This window comes from Bacillus rossius, chromosome 3 (genome assembly GCF_032445375.1).
Source record: "Bacillus rossius redtenbacheri isolate Brsri chromosome 3, Brsri_v3, whole genome shotgun sequence".
Lineage (NCBI taxonomy): Eukaryota > Metazoa > Arthropoda > Insecta > Phasmatodea > Bacillidae > Bacillus > Bacillus rossius.
The window spans coordinates 48661959-48679624 of NC_086332.1; the positions used below are offsets into that span (position 1 = coordinate 48661959).

Below are 17666 nucleotides of genomic sequence, written 5' to 3' on the forward strand. Positions count from 1 at the left end.
TGGTCACAGACAAATTTCCGTAACGAAGCAGCGCTCCTACCGACGAATATTTATTCATTTTTTCATGTGTTCTGAATTGTTTACATTATATTGTAATTGTATTTGTTATTGTGCGTCATCAGGAAAGACACGTGTTTAAAGTGATGAGACGGCATCAAACATCATAACACCTCTTTTGAAAGAAAATGTGTAATTTAGGTGGAAGTGATCTACGGCCTTCGTCATTAGGAACACGGGAATAGTAAGTGTAAACGGAGAATACTGGAAAGAAAGAAATTAAAACTATGGCTAACAATTGTTGCTTAAAAATAATGATTGGGTCAATTTCACTATACGGTACTGATTATTAAATATGATTTGTATTGGATAGAATTAAAGTAGGGGGAATATTTTTTTCGCAAACATTTGTGTTAACAAATTTTTCACAATTTATTTTCAAGCAATTTTAAGTTTTTATACCGATTAATCTTCTGACAGAACTAGGTGAATATTAAATGGATGTCGGCAGCAATTGGCGAATCAGCAGACTATCGAGAGATACATTTTTAGTAAAACAGCACCACAAACCTCTCAAAGCCATGAGGATGTATGAAAGAACGTGAGTAACTGATCCTTTGAGATACACTTATTCAAACACCCTTTGAACTATAGGGTCATTCAAGGAGTTATTTTGAAACAGTCTAAATTATGCAGTTTGCTAATAACATTGACTGTGAACTTGTTATCTATAGTGTTTAACTTAATATAAAGTAATGACCTGAAATGAAACAAACCTCTTTAACCAAAAGCGTTGAAAATAAAATATCCTACATACCTATTGCTGGGGATTATATTCTGTTTGGAAAATGTGTGTTGTAGAACTTTCATTGGAGAGCATATCACTGAACTTTACTAATTCATCTCCGGGCTTGCTGTTGTGTTTGCAGCTGGGATGACACGTACAGCACAGAAATGGAAAACTTCTTTGACCATGGGGATGTTGGCGAAGTCTGGTTCGGAGAAGACACTAGCTTACGTGTGGCCAGGTAGGTGCTTAGTTATTCTCATCTAATGCAATTGTAATTTTATATGTTTGGTAAAAGTGATATTAGGTAAGATATGATTATTTTTTTTTCCTTGGTAAGCTACAAATGTGCTAGAATTTTGTTTATTGGGTAATTTTCTTAGGTCGCAGCTTTTCCATAAATAATCTATTAAATTCCAAGAATAATTTTTTTGCATATTAAAGAAATTCCTCTATTTACCCTGAAAACAGTGTTTCTAAATTCTGACAGGTTTTTGAAAAACACCAGTTTTATAAGTTACATTACAATACCTGTGCATTGATACTGCCACTACCATTTATTGTTTTCCAATGTGGGTCTTTGTGTTTGTTTACAAGACCTTTAGTCAATATAGGTATTATGATAATACTCAAAGTAGTTAATATTAACACTTATATTGCAATTATAATGAAATTTTAATGTTTCTAGTAAATACATTCCTCTATTTACCCTGTAAACCGTGTTTCTTAATTCCTACTGGTTTCTGAGAAATTGCCATTTGTAGTTCACATTTGATAGCCTATGCAGTGAAGCAACATTAGCCGTGTTTTGTTTTAATTGCGTTGCCTATCCTGTGGTTTTCCATACATAAGGTGTATATTTTTGATTTTGATATTGTAACGCAATGTAACGTAAATAATAACTTTAAAAAAGTTTACGTGAGTCCGTACTGTGAATCCAAACCCAAGCGTCAACCATTGACAGGGATTTTTTTAGCAGTACGGAGGCGCGAAGTTCCGACTTGTTTCGTGCGATAGCATGTATAAAAGACATTTTTACTTTTGGTACATGAAACACGTAGCCCGATGTATGAAAGGAATTGTCAGGCTAGTGTTAGTTCCTCTCAAGAAGTGCATCTGCCGAACTTTGGTGTCCAGTTTACAAAGTGTTGAGCAGATTTGTCGGTCAACTGTAGTTCATCCAGCTTAACTTATTGCCAGCATTAACATATTGAGGAATTTATTATCGCCAATGAATCATGCTTACTGATATTGAATAAGGCCAAATTGCACCCACAGCTTTATATATGCTCAATTATTTACTTTTTATCTCCACAGTTTAATTTTTACTGTCTAAAGGGATTATTTATTATAGATTTAGTTTTATTTTTTGAATGTGTTTTTTTATTGCTATTGGTTTTTTATTTAGTAACTGTACTCCGTAGGACGGAAAAAGGAGGTGGGGTCATTTTAATGAGAAAATTTTCATAAATGACTTGAACTTAATATGTGCATGAGGTTAAACAAAAGATGTATGTCAAATGTGAAAAACTGTTATTGCAAATAATATTTTTAATAAAAAGATTGATAGTTCCTAAGTTTGTAGATTTAAACTCTGTAGTGATTTGAACCCATCGTTGTGAGGAACTGCCTTGCCCTATGCACTTGGGGGGGGGGGGGGGGGGATGGGATGTTGGCATATGACTCAAGATGCTTAATATGAGTCCTTTTCAGTTGTTCTGCTGAGGTCACTTTGGTATTTAACAGGCTTTGTGCTACCCACAAGCCTCGTATTTAATGGCAGTGGAAAGATTTTTTCTTGTAGCCAGCAATATTTGCCATATTTGTTTACATTGTGCAATAGTTGGCTATAATTAGTTAGTTTGTAGACTTAATTAGTAGGAACAAGATTATATGTTAAGTTGCGATAAAACTGATATAACAAAATACACTCATATAACACTTAAATGAACGTTAATGCACCATAAAGCACTGAAATACAATTAAATATATTTAAATTTATTAGCATATTTAATCAAAACTCAATTAAAATTTAAAATACTTAATATTTTAAAATATTAATTTCAATGAATTTAAATGATTTAGCATGGAATTTGTACCAAAATGTGTATACATATTATGTACATTGGAAAAATTTTTTACTTCTTATGTTATTTCAACTGTTATTAATAACTACATAATTTTTAAGTCACACATTAGTACATTTTTCAAAAACACTGTTGCTGTTGCTGTTTTATTTTTATTGTTAGACATGCTTATTACAAATAATTATAATGTAAAAGTGCATCATATGTTAGTCAAAATGACACTGTTTTGATGAAGTTAGTGTCATTTAACATTTAAGTGTCATATTTGTTGAAAAATGTGCTAGCTTAATGAATAAACAGAGTTCACAAAAAATAATCTTGTCTCTATTAATTAGATACATAACTAACCTAATGGGGTTTATAGATAAAATTTATGGACGTTTTCTGAAGAAAAAATAAAAATAATAATGTGTTGAACTTGTACTTTGAAGAAAATAAAAGATGGTGACTGAAAGCTTGATCCGCAGGTGGCTAGCCTCGTGTGAGTTGGTGCGCAAGGACGCGCCTGTAGTAGACCTTGGCAGCGGGAATGGCATGCAGTTGATAGATCTGGTAAGGAGGACAGTGCCTGCCTAATGTAAGTTTCAGTGTAAGAGGCAGGTAAAACGCCTGTGTAGTTGTGTGTTGCTAGTGTATTATTTCTAACTATACTAACATTTTTAAATACAGTTTATTCTTAAGTAATAACACATGGTCAGGTAGATGCTTACTATTTTGATCTAGCAAAAGTCTTTGACACTGTAAATCATAGCATCTTAATTAATAACTATCTAAAATAGGGTTAACGGATAAATACCTGAATTGGTCTCCAAGTTGTCATGATAGAAATTTCTTTGTTTCGATAAATAGATTCAAATCCTCTGGAAATGTTGCCAGCTCTGGTGTTCCACAAGGTGGGACTCTTTTGCCCCTTATTTTTAATATAGTATTCATAAATAATGTAATTAAAGATCTAACCCACTCTGCTGGTTTTCTGTTTGCATGACTCCAGAGATATTTTATTGCTGTTAGATGGTGTAACTCAAACTTGGTCAAACTGAACTTTAATAAAACCACCACCATAACATATGCTAGAAAATACCATACCATTAATTTTGGTAAGAATCTTTTAAATCAATCTATTAAGAAATCCAAAATGTTAGAGATTTAGATATCCTTGATTCTAAATTATTCTTCCATTATCATATTCAATCAATATTGTAACATGGGTCATACCCGGAACCTAAACCAAATGAAACTCTGGTGTTGATGATTAATCAAAACAATAACAAATCTATTACTCTGGGGGGGGGGGGGGGGGGAGGCCCTCATAAAATGACTAGCTTGGCAGTTAAAGGTACTTTGTAATCAAAACTATTCACACCCGGGATCTTAAAATAATAGGCTCCGCTCCCTGTACAGGAGGTCTGGAGAGAGAAGGAATTACTTTAAATGAGTTAAAACTTAGTTCTAAAGAAAGTACGTTTATTACACGAGACCTTAAACTCATACAAAATGTTGCTAGTCAATGAGTGACAATCATGAAGTATTAAATTTTACATTTAAACTTAATAAATAAAATTTAGGACAATCTGAAAATCAATCTTATTAGTTGCTTTATAATTAAGTACTTTAACTTGAATGAACTAAAAGGGGATCATGATTTACAAACACTTTGATCAACGAGCAGCTAGAGAGTATCAAAATCTTCTACGTCGTTAAAACTCATTCTAAGTCTTAACAGTTAACTTAAACATTACTTCCGCGACCCCAACCACGAACGTATTGCTTGTTCCGCGGGAATAGCCTCATCCTCAAAGAGCCTAACATCCCTAACCGACTCTCATTACCACAGGAGAGAAGCATAGCTTCCCCCTGAGTGAGCCCCGAGCAACCTCCAGCGGCTGCTTATAAAACCTCTTGGCCCCGCCGACCCTTCCAGAGAACCTCGGCTCGCCGATGTTTCCAGAGAGTCCTGGCCCGCCGATGTTTCCAGAGAATCTCGGCCGCCGCCCCCAAATCTCTCAATCAGGGCCCGAGCCCGCTGAACGAGCACCGCGCTACGACCCAGTTACGCCAGCAGACCACCGCTTCGCGAGGGCCGATGACCCGCGCGACTCATGAGGAATGTGCAGCGAGGACACGCCGCTGGCGGATCGCTGACAAAACGAGGCTGCTTCTCGCACGGGCGCAGCGGCCCGCCCACAGCTCGCACCATGAAAGACAGAAATCTGAACCCGGCCACACCGAGAAATTTCTGGAATGTGACAATATCACAAGTGAATAGAACTCTGTCTCTCATTAAATGTATTACATTTAATGCATCTAAATTAGATTCCATTCTCTGTTTTTATATAACCTTAGATATAAATTATAATATGGCTCTATCATTAGCAAAACTGGCAGTGATAAACTAGATAAAGTCGAAAACAAATTAACAAAAAATTGTAAGTTAAAATAAAAACTTTTATAATAATTTTAATTTACACTCCATTATTGGCTCCATGTCATCAAAAATAGATACATATATTAGATGCACTATTTGTAAGAAACTGCTAAAAAAAAGGTAAAATGTAATTGTCTTCTGAAAAACCCTCTTTCAACAGTCGTTACCAGCCTTTATTGAGTACATTAAACAATACTAAAAAAATTTATATAGTATCATCAAAAAGTCAACTAGTATAACAGCTGGACACTCTTGGCTTCTGGGTTATAGCTGCATCAAAGGCGATGATATTACCGACGTTTCGGTTGACGTTTCAGTCACCATCATCAGGCAGCAGTTACCTACTCCAAGTCATAGACACCCAGTGTTACAGCCAAAAGGGCGAGGCAGCAACCCCATCACACAGCTAACGGCGTTTCTTTCTTTCATTTAATACTGGAAATAATTCTTAGGTAACTGCAACCTGATGATGGTGACGGCAACATTAACCAAAATGTCTGTGATATCTTCGCCTATGAGGTGGTTACAACCCAGAAACCAATCAACTCCAGACAATGGCCGCGAAAGCCTGCAATCTTTACTAAGTATAACAACTTTCTTTTCTCATTAAATAATAAAAAAAACTTTAACACTTTGAGTGCTATGGACGTAATTTTACGTCCTTCGATTTCTTTTGAGAAATGAGACGGACGTACTAGTACGTCACGACGTTGATGAAATAAACACATTTGTTACAGCTTTGCGTACTATACATACTGGCTTTCACATACACAATAGTTTAGTGCTGTACACAAATAAACGGTACAGTTTTCTGATAGTAGGCCCTTATGTTTGTAAGGATTGTTTTTGATATGAGAGAAGGAAAAATTCAAAACTTTTTTTTAAATTTTGAATATTACTATCTAAGGACTTTTTTTTTTTTATTATTTTGAATGTAGCATCTTTTGTATTTATAAGCACTAACATGTTGTGGGGGAACTTTTGAAGTTTTATTTTGTAATAAATAGGCCCCACACACACACTTAAACGTTGGGCTGAATAAAACTGTGTAATAAATTAGATTTCTTAAATTGTGTGACTCTTCACTGGTAATGTTGACATAAGGTAAGTCACAGTTAGGTGTTATTTGATTGATTTGGAACATACATAAATACACACTAGAGTAGGTGAAATTACAAATAACACAACACAACACTTTGAAAAATAAATATAGAATTATTTTATTCCAATGTAAAACTATTTCAAAATTTCAATCTTATTAATATATTTAATTATTATTCATATCCAAAACAACAACCTAACTTAACGGTGACATCATAGTAATTCAATAAAAGTTCAATTACCAGGAGTTATGTTGCGCACATTTAAATATTCAAAAGTCTTAATTCGGGTTCGTTGACACTACACAGTTTTTAATTAATGTTTTTAGGGAACTTAAATCAATTTACCTCGGCTAGTTAGGTTCAAAATCATCGGTAGAGCTCAGAGCCTCTCATCTATAGGACCACTGAGTCTGTTAATTAATGTGTAAATTCGTAAAAATTTATGTCCAAGTATTATTTAAATCAGCTATAAAGTCAATTTAATTCGTGAAATCAATGTTTATAATAAGTTTCGGCGACGATGTGACGTAAAAACGGGAGTTTCGTGATTCGTGCATAAGATTAGGGCACAAAAAAATCTGGGCACTTTTGTTACTCACGTTAAACACTCCTATAATATTTATCTTTTTAGATAAATCCTATTTAAATGTTCTGAACTCCCTAATGGTTCATAATTATCATCCACTATCCGGGATGCCTGATGCTAGATAGCTAAATTTCAGGATTTAAAATCGCCGACGTCACGAAGTTGCCGCTCATTCAGCTGGCCATTATAGAACTCCCTTTCTTACTAGTTTCCTCAAAATAACCAGTAAGACTCACTTTTAAATGGTGGCCCGTGATTGGCCAAAAGGACCGTTTCAGTTACCTAATTTCTAACCGAAAACGTAAACTCCGAACGCAACAATTGCGCGGATAACAAAATTTCACTTAAATTTTAAATAAATAAATATTAGAATAATAATTTACATTATAAAATTACGGCGTTAATTTTACCGTTTACAGTTTTCAAGTCCATTAGTCCTTAGAGGGGTATCAACAATACCTCGTTCAAATAGTCCGGTAAAAATCCAAAGAATCACTTTTTCATAGACCTACATAACCAAATATTGCCGTTTCTGAAAATAAATAATATTATACATAGAGCAAACAAAAATAAAATAAATCGTAAATAATAATAAATAATTAAACTGTCAAAACAAACATGTTGCAGTACAGATTTTGCCGCCCTTGTCAATTACATTGAACAGTGCTCTTTGACCTGTTCAAAACGGTGCAATGTGATTGGCACTTCCCTTTCTCCGTCGCACAATACACAACACTCTTCGTTGCCTAGCAACGCGCGCACCAAACGACAAACAAAAAAAAACAACTTGAGAGAGACTACCTCTCCTCCTCGATTCGTTTTTTACCGTTGCGTGCCTGAAAATCGTGCCTTTTTAAACACTTTTTATCGGGTCGTCGCTGCTAACAGACCTGCGCGAAGAAGTTCACGGATTTTGCAGTGCAAAATCTTCGAAGGCTGGAACTGCTGCTGCTCTCCGACTGATTCTGCCTTGAGCCGCTCCTGTTGAGAAGGACTCGGGAGGACTTACTTACTGTGAGTATGATTCACTAAAGGGATTCGAAGGGGTGCAATGTACACGTGAGTCAACAATAGGACGTTCTCCAGGTCACGTCACGGCAGTGGGTCAACGTCCACCTGCGGTGATGACTGCATCCTTGCTGCGACTCCTCCTTCCTGCAGCGGACAGCGGCGTCGAGACGGCGCCTGTCCTCAAAACGACCAACAAACCTGGCCTGGTTCACCACGCGTCGACGGGGTCTGGCGTGGGGCGATGATGCTGTACCAGACAGCACGGCATCTGGCACTGCAGCTGACGTCATCAACTGCTGATGTGGCGGCGTCCAGCCGCCCTGCCTCACGACTACGCGCGAGACGGCGTCGTGGCGTTTGCGGTGCTGATTGCGTGGGGCGAGGTCACCACTTCCCACAAGGAAGCACTCGTCTATTCCCATCACTGTTAGGTACACAATCGTTGCGAACCGCACTACGTCTAGCTCACTCTGGTGTAACCTTCGCACCTGACTTAAGTATAGGTGTCCGGGTCTTAATCGATAACTTAATCACTATGTGCGTACTTGTACTCTTGCAAATACAAGTGTCTGCAGGCAATACAACTTGTGTACTTGTCGCGGAACACTATGACGTCACCGTTAAAACAAAAATATCTTAAATTAACCTTAAAATTCCTAGCTTAACATATAACATTCTCATTATTAACATCATTGTTAGAGAAAAAAAAAAAAATAAATACCATTAATTATTAAATCTCACTTCTTGCATAACAATGCATGGTTATCAATAACCAATAAATTCAATATTAGTACTTTGCTTGCTACTAACATATCACATTGTTAGTTCGTACTTGATTAATATGCATCACAGTGCATTTGCTTGTTTGTATTCTCATTTCATGAGATTTCATACATTTCACCAAAACATTTCATTATACATATCATTACTGAATATTAAACATCACACGTTTTGCTTTTCATTATAACATATTGATAGCTAACATAATTTATATTCATTAATCAATGTTTGTAACTCACATGTTTACATTTCATTATTAAAAATATTTGCATTTAACTATAGCATATTTAGCTTGCTATTTACATTTGCATTTCATAACAATTGTTAACATTCCATTAAAGAATATATATCAGATCATGTACATATTAGCAATTAATAGTTCATTATTATGTTTACATGGTACATATTAGCAATTGATCATAAAACATAACATTTACATATAACTATATATATAATAACATTTACATATCATAACATTTACATCTCATTATGTTCACAGGTTGTACAATCAAAATTTCATAATGTCTTTACACATTGTTTCCATTTTCTTCTCCTATACAGAGAAGTCGTTGGTTTACACAATTACCAACTTAGTAACTTTTTAATTTCAGTCTGCTGTGCTCAGATCAACAACTGTAGAGGTTTTATCTTCCTCTTCTCATCTTACATTACTTGTTTTCATCCCGTAGCGGTCTCGCTGGGTTGAATAAGTGTTCACATTTCATCTCATCTTGGTTACTATCAGTAACATGAGTCTTGTAATCTACTGAGGCTCCTGGCTTCAGTGTAGCTAAGGTTCCTTTTACCAATCAGCTGTTTTACAAACATGCTGTATCAGGATAGCTTTTAACATATGGTATCACATGTTCAATATTTTTTTTATTTCCTTTTAAGAAAATTTTCTTGCTTTTTCAATTTTATAACTTCTGTTAGGCGAAGTTGCTTGTGGACACTTGTTTGCCGGAGTACCTTCACTTCTCGCGACAAAGGGCTTAGATCCTGAGTTTTTCAGATCCACATTCTTCGCCATTCTTCACATCATTCGAAGAATACTACTCAAGCAACTATGACAGTGCTGCGAGTGAATAGTGTTGAGACGACGTAATTTTCTTCTATAGGGGCTTCTCCCAATAAATCCTCAAAAATCATCGATTTCAAATTTTCGTGTTTTCATTTCATAAAATTTCAATACCTTGACATCCAAAGTTTAATAAACTAAATATTTTCTTAAAAATCTGATTGGATTTGTATGCGAAATGGGTGCATACTTTACTAATCTGCATTCTGGGTAGAATGCAATCCTAAAGATCATTCTTTTCCCTAAATTCATCCCAGAAATGGTAATAAAAAAGTGAAGTTTTAAAATTTTAGTGAGTTCTTCTATAAATATTAGAAAATTTAGTGATCTTCTATTTTTCATCATCAACATAACTACGCCTATTGGATTACTCAGCATCATCAATAAATCAAGGTAACCTGCATTATATTATTCTGCTCGTAGTTGCAAAGTGTTATGTGCTTTTAGAGATGCTTTGCATGCCAGTGTTTACCTATGTTTACACAGCAGGATGGGGTATCATACCACCTAGTTACATCGACACTAAATAAGCTTAATTTCTTCTCGTTTGTTAGTACACAGTACATACAGCTTCACATAGGTATAGGCTAGTCTAATGTTGTATATATCTGTCTTTGTGACATTTGAGTTCATACTCATACGAGGAATTGTGCAAGCCAACTGATACATAAATACAATACACATTGTACACTGGTAGCTTCACAGGCTACAATAACATCTGTATGGGTGGCATTTCACTTCACCTCAAATACAGCAATATAGCGGGAATTACACTTCCGCATAACCACAGGGTAAATATCTGCATAGGTGGCATTTCACTTCACCTTTACACAGAAACAAGCGGGAATTACATCTCCGCTTAACATTACAAATTACAGTGGCTGCACTACGCCTCACATGGCTTACTAGATCACATAATCACTGTGACATACACTTACTCCTCTGTACAGTTCAATAAGGACCTTCAAATAACAAAAACAATTTCTTGGTTACATGTTCCCAGGCCTTGCTTACTGGAGTTGTTTTCTTCAGTACCTGGTCTCCAATTTTAAATTTTGCTAATTTTGATGCTGGTTTCCTCTTGCGTCTGATGTCAGCTTCTGCTGTCAACTTCCTCTTCACTAGAGCTTCTACCTCTTCTCCTGTAGGTAGTTTTTCCTCTTCATTGGGGGTTTGTTCACATCGGGGTAAATATTTCGGGTTGATCGCCACCGATCTATTCAGGCTCATGGCTTCTCCAGGGGTAACTCCAATAGAACCATGTACAGTATGGTTAATAATGCACTCTACATATGGCAACTTATCTCGCCATGATTGCTGCGAGTTATGGCATAGCGTACGTAAAAGACTCCCTATTGACTTCATGAGTCTCTCCACAGGGTTACTTTGTGGATGTCGTACACTGATGGTTGTAGGTATTGTACCTAATTTTCTGACTCCTGTTTGCCACAAATCACTGGTAAACTGGGTACCTCTGTCTGACAATACCACTTTAGGTAAACCAATTTCTTCAACGAAAGTTTTTAATTTTTGCATAACTGCTTTTGCAGTTGGGTTCACAATTGCATATAATTTTGTGAATTTTGTGAAAACATCTTGCATCACAAAAACATACTTAACACCTCCCTTTGACTGTGGTAGGGGGCCAAATAAATCAACTGATAATAATTCCAATGGTGCTGTTGGAATGATTGGCTGCAACTCTCCATGCAGGTGTTGTCCAGGTGGTTTCACCTTCTGACATAGGTCACAGGCACTTGTGACCTTACTTACATAGCGTGACATGTTAGGCCAATACACTTGCCTTTTTAATGCTTCAATGAGCTTCTTGCTCCCTACATGTCCCAAGGCTACATGTAGTTCCCAGGTGATTGGTTGCCTCAAATCAGCTGGTATCACTGGTTTCCAGTGATCTTCGAAAATGCCTCTCTTCCTTGACTGGGCAAACAAAACATTTTCTGCTGACAAACAGAAATGCTGGTGAATTTTACTATCAGCTGACTGCTTCTGCAGCTGGTTGATGGTGTTTTTGCAGTACTCATCTGCTTGTTGTTTACATTTTATATCCTTCAGGATATCTCGGAGTTTAGGATTGATTTTGAATATCTCTGTGGATACTGGTGCCACTAGATACTGGAGTTTTTTTTTTTTTTTTTTTAGTTTTGTACCCCTGAGCCTGAATAGTGGGTTTCTGTTCGGGGCGATCCAACTGAAACCCGTTCTAGTTTAACGTGCCCTGGTTGGCACGTCCACCTGGAACACGTTGTTGTTGTTCGTTGTGGTTCCAATTACTGGGTCCTGCGACGCTGGACACTGCAGCCTTGAACTCGGCTGCTACCGGGTTCACTTCCCCTCTCTGGTAGTAGGCAGCTTGATGTCCTGGATGCTGCGCCTGGAATGGTGGCGGAAACGTTGCGTTCTGGTAGCGTTTGTTTCCAGAGAACTGGCTATTATGGGCATTGCCGCCATGATTCTCTGTCGTCTGGGGGGAATAATGGTGGGGTGGCATTCGGGTTTCTTCGTGCCGGCCCTGGTATCGAGGTTCTTCCGTCTTGCGGTACTTCCTCGCGTACTCTCTCTCGTCTTCAGACGAGGATCTTGGGCGTCGGTCACGGGACTCCCTGGGAGGCCGTGCTTCAGGCGAGTAGGAGCGGCGGCGGTTGTCGTTGCGGTCGTCCTTCCTCTTGCGCTGGTACATCTCTTCATCACTATGGTAGTTCCTCGTGTTTGACCACCAGGTCCTCCTCTTGTTGTAAGGGCCCTTGCGTTGGCTCATAGCATACCGGCCATATGAGCTTTGCTCTCTGCCCTTAGGTTGCCACGTCTTAGTGTGGACAGCTGCCTGACGGTTGTCCCTTGGCTTGTTGTCCCTGTTTTGCCAGTAGTTATTCAGGGGTGGCTGGCGGTTCTGCTGGGGTACCCTCTCGTGGTCCTCCTTAGGTGCTGGCGTCCTGTCCATTTTCTCCAGTTTGTCGTAGTTCAGGAGCCTCTCCCTGAACTCTGTGATGTCTCGGTACGTCAGGCCGGACAACTGCTTTTGGTAGCGCAGCGGCAACTGAGTGAGTATTGCCGCTACGAACTCCTCGTCCGTCATGGGCAAGTCGAGGTATCTAGTTTTCTCAAACATTGTTGAGAGGTGGGCCTCCAGCATTGTGCCCTTCCTGGGGTCATACCTCTCAGTATGGAGCTGGGCACGCAGATTGCTCTGAATGCGCAGACTCCAATACTGCTGGCGGAACATGGCTTGGAAGTGGTTGTAGCTACTGGTGGTTGCACTCAGCATTTCCCACCAGTAGAAAGCCTGCCCTTTCAAAGCACTGTTGAGGCACTTTAGTACCTCAGCCTCGCTGAGATTGAACGTGGCCGCATATTCCTCAAAGCGCTTCAGGAACCGTATAGGGTTCTCGGTAACCCTTCCTGAAAACGTGGGCATGGCCTCTGCCCAATGCTTGGCCGGGTGGTGGATCAGAGTAGCAGGGTCCATACTCGACGTGTTTGCAAACGTCCTGCTACTTGGTCGATGAGTGATGGGGGTCACGTGTGGCTGTTCCTGGGGCAGGTGCTCAGTGTAGCACTCGGTGCCGCCCTGTTGCTTGCTTGTTGTGGGCAGTGTGGGAACAGCGGGTCCATGGCACTCGCTTGCCTGGGCCTGGCCCATACTACCAGCTGATTCAGCTGTAGGACTTGGTTGAACAGACAGATTTTCAAACCTGTCCCTCAGTGTAGCTGTGGCCACCTCAATATCGCTGAGCCTGCTCTCTAGGTGTTGGATGTGCTCACGCACCTCTTCCCTGGCATTGGCCTGCCCTCGATGCTCGTTGGCCATCATGTTCCTCAGGGACGTGACGTGGGATTCCAACCCATCAACCCTGCTATTGTATTGGGAGACCTGTTCGGCTATCTGCTGAATCTCCTCGTGTTGTTGTAAGAGTCCGACCTCGATGCTGTGTTCAAGATTCTTTATGCTATTACTGGCCTCATCTAACTTTGCAGTGAGCACAGAGTTGTTCAACTCCATGGCAGTACTGTTCTGCTCCAGTTTCTCACTGAGAACGGTGTTGTTTTGTTCTAATTTCTCACTAAGGATTGTGTTACTCTGCTTCATTTCTGTGTTGTTCTGCAGCAGAATCTGCATTAATGCCTCTAGTGTCACTGGTGGTGTTGTGGGAGTACTGTCCTGGGGTGCAGCTGTGTGGATGACTGTGTCACTTATATTTTCCTGCTCCATGATTAGGGGAGATGTGGGCCGCCCTAACCTTTCCTCACAGGTGACTACAGGCGAATTCCCTGCAGATGATGTAGGATTCGACTCACTGCTTGAGGTTTGTGCAGTAGCATACTCCTCTCCTACACTTCGTGATCTTTCTCTAAGAAAGTATTTGTTTTGTTCGTCTGCCATAATGGTGTGCAATGGAACAATTGACCAGATAATATTTTACACAAATAGTGCACTTGCACACAGTACTTGGATGGTACTGAATTTACACAAAAAAAATGTTGAGGTGTCCCTTAACCTCAAAATCGGCCCCACCGTATGGGCTCCAAATAAATATGTGCGAGCCCTTTTCCCTCACGCACACACTTGCTATGTTGATATATGTATAGGCCCCACTTGGGGTGCCAAATTAATATGTGGGGGAACTTTTGAAGTTTTATTTTGTAATAAATAGGCCCCACACACACACTTAAACGTTGGGCTGAATAAAACTGTGTAATAAATTAGATTTCTTAAATTGTGTGACTCTTCACTGGTAATGTTGACATAAGGTAAGTCACAGTTAGGTGTTATTTGATTGATTTGGAACATACATAAATACACACTAGAGTAGGTGAAATTACAAATAACACAACACAACACTTTGAAAAATAAATATAGAATTATTTTATTCCAATGTAAAACTATTTCAAAATTTCAATCTTATTAATATATTTAATTATTATTCATATCCAAAACAACAACCTAACTTAACGGTGACATCATAGTAATTCAATAAAAGTTCAATTACCAGGAGTTATGTTGCGCACATTTAAATATTCAAAAGTCTTAATTCGGGTTCGTTGACACTACACAGTTTTTAATTAATGTTTTTAGGGAACTTAAATCAATTTACCTCGGCTAGTTAGGTTCAAAATCATCGGTAGAGCTCAGAGCCTCTCATCTATAGGACCACTGAGTCTGTTAATTAATGTGTAAATTCGTAAAAATTTATGTCCAAGTATTATTTAAATCAGCTATAAAGTCAATTTAATTCGTGAAATCAATGTTTATAATAAGTTTCGGCGACGATGTGACGTAAAAACGGGAGTTTCGTGATTCGTGCATAAGATTAGGGCACAAAAAAATCTGGGCACTTTTGTTACTCACGTTAAACACTCCTATAATATTTATCTTTTTAGATAAATCCTATTTAAATGTTCTGAACTCCCTAATGGTTCATAATTATCATCCACTATCCGGGATGCCTGATGCTAGATAGCTAAATTTCAGGATTTAAAATCGCCGACGTCACGAAGTTGCCGCTCATTCAGCTGGCCATTATAGAACTCCCTTTCTTACTAGTTTCCTCAAAATAACCAGTAAGACTCACTTTTAAATGGTGGCCCGTGATTGGCCAAAAGGACCGTTTCAGTTACCTAATTTCTAACCGAAAACGTAAACTCCGAACGCAACAATTGCGCGGATAACAAAATTTCACTTAAATTTTAAATAAATAAATATTAGAATAATAATTTACATTATAAAATTACGGCGTTAATTTTACCGTTTACAGTTTTCAAGTCCATTAGTCCTTAGAGGGGTATCAACAATACCTCGTTCAAATAGTCCGGTAAAAATCCAAAGAATCACTTTTTCATAGACCTACATAACCAAATATTGCCGTTTCTGAAAATAAATAATATTATACATAGAGCAAACAAAAATAAAATAAATCGTAAATAATAATAAATAATTAAACTGTCAAAACAAACATGTTGCAGTACAATGTATATGTTGGAATTATTTTGGGGGATTTCCCTGTTTCTCTACCTGTAATCTGTGGGTTTGAAAAGTCCAAGGGGGCTTCCCTATCTTCAGTATTCCCAAAGATAGTAGGTGTTACATTTATTAGGGATTTCTGTGTGTGAATGAATAAATAAATATTGTGGTAAATAAACATAAATAAGGTACCAAAAATGTCAAGTGATACAAGTGAAAGTAACTCGCGAAATGAATGTGATGATAGTGATCTGGACCCAGAATTTTTTTTATCTTCAGACTATACAGATTCAGGTAGGATATATTTATGTATCGGCCTGATAGGGTTTTCAATTGACTGCGCATATGTGCAATCAATGTATATAGAAAACTAAAAAGAATAGCAATGAAAATAATAAAAAGTATAATGCATGGTTTCAAAAATTTTATGTATGTATAAGTTTTCCTAATTTCAACAGTAAAAATATATGAACATTGCTGCGCTATGGTTTAGTAGAAATCATAACTATAATATAGAATCTTACATTTCTTGGTACAGAAGCAATATTTGTTTGCACATGCATATTTTGCTTGTGATTTTGCATGAAGTCCTATAGTAATTGAAATTCATCATAAGGAAATTTTTCTTTTTTACATGGAAATCCTAATTCACTTTACTATTTTCCACAGACAGTGATGAAGAAAACGATTCTGAAAGTGAACCTGAGAGTATTAGAAGTGGTTCAGTACCAGGTGTTGGGACAAAGCAGAGGGCAAAGCAGAGGTAGAACAGGCAGGCTTTGTGACAGATGGAAAAGGAGACCTGGTAGCAGAGTTACAAGAGGCAGCAAAGTATGAAGCAGAAGTAGAGAAAACAGAAAATTATGAACATATTCGCTAGATGGATGGACGGAAATAGTTAGGATGCCTTCCATAAATGTGTATTCAGGGGAAACTGGAGTTATGCCAGAAACAGATTTGGATGAACACAGTGCACCACTAGATTTTTTTTTCTCATTTTATAAATACAGATATTATCAAGCATATGAATGAACAAACAAATTTGTATGCTCGCCAAAAAATAAACAAGAAAAAACGTCTCAACCGAATCTCACCCAAAAGTAGATTAGCGAGTTGGAAGCCTGTATCTCTAGGAGAAGAAAAGAAGTTTCTTGCTATAATTATTCACATGAGCATTTCTGAACACCCTGATATGAAAGACCACTGGAGCACTACACCAGTGGTTTCCTGCAACTTTTGCCCTAATTTGATGTCAAGGGATAGATTTTTATCACTGTTAGCAAATTTTCATTTGAATGACAATGAGCACATGCAACAGAAAGGCAAACCTGGGTTTGATCCTTTGCACAAAGTGCGCCCACTCCTTGAACTATTGCGTCAGAAATGTAGAACATCATTTGAAGTTGCAGAAGACATTACAATAGATGAAGGAATGTGTGCCTACAGAGGCAGGCTGTACTTCAAACAATACATGCCACAAAAACCCACATGCTATCCGACTCGAAGACAGGGTATGTTTGGAACTACGATGTGTTTTGTGGCAAAGACAATGTAGTTACCGATGTTGTCATGCGACTACTGGATGACTTGGCAGGAAAAGGTCACACTCTATTTACTGACCGGTATTACACAAGCCCTTCCCTAGCTGTGCAGCTAGAAAAAGTGCAGACAGGACTGGTCGGAACTGTTAAAAAAAACTGGCTTGGTATGCCTCGTGCACTTCGTACTCCAACTTTACAAAGAGGGGAGCAAATTTTTCGTAGGAAAGGAAACTTGATGGTGCTTTGTTGGAAGGATAAAAGAGATGTGTACATGCTCACCACACGACATGAGGC

At 38.1% G+C, this 17666-nt stretch overlaps 1 protein-coding gene and 1 long non-coding RNA gene across 6 annotated transcripts in view; both read left to right on the plus strand.

Moving 5' to 3' along the window:
- The first annotated feature begins 1 nt into the window (after position 1).
- LOC134530634 (EEF1A lysine methyltransferase 2) overlaps positions 2-17666 on the plus strand; it is a 64296-nt gene continuing 46631 nt past the window's right edge. For 3 of the 5 annotated variants that reach the window (XM_063365647.1, XM_063365643.1, XM_063365646.1), the window contains exons 1-4: positions 157-241; positions 478-598; positions 927-1025; positions 3339-3423. In XM_063365647.1, coding sequence (XP_063221717.1) covers positions 495-598; positions 927-1025; positions 3339-3423 — 288 coding nt within the window. In that variant the 5' untranslated portion in view covers positions 157-241; positions 478-494. Of the gene's footprint in view, positions 242-477; positions 599-926; positions 1026-3338; positions 3424-17666 lie in introns of all 5 variants that reach the window. The other 2 variants (XM_063365648.1, XM_063365644.1) reach the window with 2 other exon arrangements.
- Positions 7772-8714, plus strand: LOC134530638 (uncharacterized). Its single transcript, XR_010074848.1, has 2 exons — positions 7772-7999; positions 8072-8714. It is a non-coding gene; the product is annotated as an uncharacterized LOC134530638 (long non-coding RNA).